General features: G+C 34.3%; 1 protein-coding gene across 1 annotated transcript; it reads left to right on the forward strand.

Moving 5' to 3' along the window:
- Positions 1 to 473: 473 nt before the first annotated feature.
- On the forward strand, positions 474 to 3,079 carry LOC113389497 (neurotrypsin-like). Its single transcript, XM_026626525.1, has 4 exons — positions 474 to 590; positions 664 to 816; positions 883 to 1,038; positions 2,768 to 3,079. The coding sequence occupies exons 1-4, from the start codon at positions 501 to 503 to the stop codon at positions 3,077 to 3,079; spliced, it is 711 nt and encodes a 236-aa protein (XP_026482310.1). The 5' UTR covers positions 474 to 500.
- Positions 3,080 to 3,649: the final 570 nt, after the last annotated feature.

Here is a 3,649-nt window from a genome sequence, read left to right on the forward strand (position 1 = left end):
ATTGATTGTTCCATTTTTTGACCAGTTGTATTATGTGTCTTGCCTATAAGAATAATTTCTAAAAATATATAGTAACCATGAATAATACAAATTAATACAATAACCTTACGTTTCTTACACGGCACAGATTTTTCATTTGTTTTATTATTTTCACTATATGCAAAGAAATACTACGTACACGCATACTGTCAAAGAACACTCTCACGCGACACGATGACCAATCACAACCGACCCGTATAGAAATGATATCTTAGAGAACGAATGACAAATCATTGGTACTCGACTCGAGCGTAACGCTCTTCCGTTGCATTTGTGCTTTTGTTTTTTAATTCAAAAATGTGTTCTCAGCTTTTGGAGTGTGGGGCTACATATGCGACGACCGTTTCGGACTACGAGACGCAGATGTAATATGCAAAGAATTAGGCTTCAAATTAGGAGCTGCTCAAGCCAAATATTTAGGACCCTTACGACGAGGCCCTGCCAACGAGACCATATTTTTGATGGATGATGTCGAATGTTTGGGCAACGAGACTTCGATTCGAGAATGTCAATTCAATGGATGGGGAGTACATGATTGTTTACCAGAGGAGGTAAAAAATTATAAATATCATAATTGCTGAGCATACCTTTCGACAGTTTCTAATTCAATAATTTTCTTCTCAGGCTGCTGGTGTTGTTTGCAGAACTCCTGCAGTAACCTGTCCAAAAGATTTCTGGTTGTGTTCCTCAAAGGACGAGTGCATTCCTACCAGTTTCCTATGCGACAATGTCGATGACTGTGCCGATGGATCAGATGAGTCAGAACAAATCTGCAATGTAAAAAAAACAGTTATTTTTATACAATTATTGTATTTTATTAATGTCAGATATTTGTATTCTTAGGAAGATATCGAGGTGCGTCTAGTTGATGGTCCAAATAAAATGGAAGGTCGTGTAGAAGTGAAATTTCGCGGAATTTGGGGAACAGTTTGCGATGATGACTTCACGGATAAAGCTGCACGAGTTGTTTGCAATATGTTAGGCTTCAATGGACCAGCAGTGAGTACAAATACAAATTTTTATAAGTCTCAATTAACTTCCCGAAGAAAAAATTTATGTTTTCATAAAAAAATCAGATTCGCTAATTTTATGTTTTCTCGACATTTCAATCCATTCCGAATCGAATGAGGCCAAATTTGGAAAAACTATGTGTGTGTGTATGTACAGATTTGTTACCGTAAATCGACGATTTCTCAAAAACAGCTGGACCGATTTTAAAAATTTAATGTCGTATGTATCTCATTGAGGACTAGAGTTTATCAAATTTGCGCGATGATCAGCCAAGCCGTTTCTTTGTAAATCGCAGAAAAGTAAAGAAAAATTCGTCCACGTTTTAGCCCGCAATTCTTAATCGATTTTGAAAATTCAAAAACTGTTCGAAGGATATTGGTTGGGAATCGTGCTGATTAGTTTTTGCTAAAGATCGGCCAGGCCGTTTTCTTGTAATAAAGTATTAAAAAAAAAATTTCGACGATTTTTATGATTTTTTTTGACGGTAGGTAGAGATACCATAGTCTTCTAGATCATACTAAAATATTACGGCCCTGCGACAAGCCGTTTAATTTTGAAAATTTTTCAAAGTTTGCAAAAATTAATATCGTTTTTTGGCATTTGTCAAAATTAGACCTTTGATAGACGTTTTCTCAAAAACGCCTGAACCGATTTCAGAAATTTAAAAGCCATTTGATGTATCTCAATGAGTACTATCGTTTGTCAGTTTTGTGAGACGATCTGCCAAGCCGTTTCTTTGTAATTTAAAAAAAAAGTAAAAAAAAATTAACTTTCCGTAGGATAAGTTACTGTAATCGTCCAAAAATCGAAATTGAAAATTTTCACATTTTTCGACGTTTTGAAGGTTTCTGAACATTTTGGCATACTTCAGAAAAAATTGATGTGTGTGTGTTTGTGTACGTATGTATGGATACAATTTTTCGGTCACGTTTTCGGGCGCACGGATCAACCGATTTGAGTGGTTCAAAAAACATTCGATTCCTATTGATAGGGAGATGTGCTGATTAGTTTTTGGCAAAGACAGGTCCCGCTATTTCGAAGAAACAGAGCTAAATGTGCAAAAAATGGCAGTTTTTGAGTGAACTAAGCGTCCGATTTGAATGATCTAAAAAACTTTCTGCTTGTATGACAAAACAATTGCTTTTAAGGATAAAAAATTATTACATCTTTTTTTTATTTTTCATAAAATATTTTTGTAATTCTGGATTAAAAATTCAAAAAATTACCCAGGCTCAGCACAGTCTAAGCGCCACTCTGGTACAAATGTTTACCCATGTGCGTTTAGACTGCTTGAAAAATGTGAAAATGCCGCCAAGTTAAGCACAGTATAAGTGAAAATGTAGCACAGAATTATTTGCAAATGCGTTTAGACTGTGACTATACCTTTTTTTACTGTAGGGAACACTTTTTCAATTTTGTGTAAATTAGTATGCAACTATTTTTTGAAATTGAATTCGAAATGAAATTACGATTGTTATTGTTCTGGAGATAAATTGATTTATGATTTATGATTTACATTTGATTGACTCAGATATAACAAGATAGCAAAAATAATGAATGTTACAGTATTTGTAATAATATATTTGAAAACGTTTAAAATTTCTCGAATATTTTATTACCGTACGGGAAGTTCCAGCAATTTGCCTTAAGGCACGATGCCATACACTACTAGTTATAAGTCTTAATTATACTAAGTATTTATAAATTATTTATCTAGCGTGCCAGAAAAGAAGGTTTCTACGGCTCGGGCTCTGGGCAAATCTGGCTCGACCAAGTAGCTTGTTTTGGCAACGAATCCAGCATTGCCCAATGTATGCACTGGCAATGGGGAGAAAATAATTGTGGGCACAGTGAAGATGTAGGAGTCGTTTGTTCAAACTCAACAAATCCTAAAGACAAAAATAACAGAGGAAGAGGACTTGCAGTCAATGGTGAAGATGATTCGACTTTAGATTTTGTGGATGATAAGTTTCTTACGAGGCAATGGGATTCCGGTGAAATTTTACCGAAGAATGTGGAGTCAGGGTGAAAAAATAAAAAAACAAGAGAAGAGCAGGATGAGAAGATGGTATGATTCAGAGTGGTTCGTGGGTAACTTGGCAAAAATTGGAGATTACCCTTGGCAGGTAAAATATAAATATATAATAAAAATGAATCGAAAAAAATTTTTAAAATGTCGTTGAAATCCAAGGATGGTTTCGAAAAAATCGAATTGCCGGGAAACCCCTAAAAACAGCCCTTTTCTTTTTCACATACAAAATTAGTATTTCATATTTTTGCCATCCGATACGGAATATTTACTCAAGTCAATGGAGCGTTTTGGGTCTGAATTTTACTGTGCTCCAATTTGTATGAAATTTTTGAAATAGGTTATCTTACTCTCAAGTTCAGAAGTGAAACGATTAGCTTGAATTTGAATATTTCCGTTACTTTATAATAAAATTTCAACTACTAATTATAATCTGAAAATGGTATATTCATATGGATCAAATAGCCTTTTACTAATTATTTTAAACTTCTATATTCCATTTATGAAAATTACCAAAAACTTAGGTAAATCAAGTTTCTGACTGCTCAGCAAAATGCTTTATTTTAAGGT

Source organism: Ctenocephalides felis, unplaced genomic scaffold, assembly GCF_003426905.1.
Source record: "Ctenocephalides felis isolate EL2017-DRISC unplaced genomic scaffold, ASM342690v1 CF-g0.4_SCAFFOLD_03573, whole genome shotgun sequence".
Lineage (NCBI taxonomy): Eukaryota > Metazoa > Arthropoda > Insecta > Siphonaptera > Pulicidae > Ctenocephalides > Ctenocephalides felis.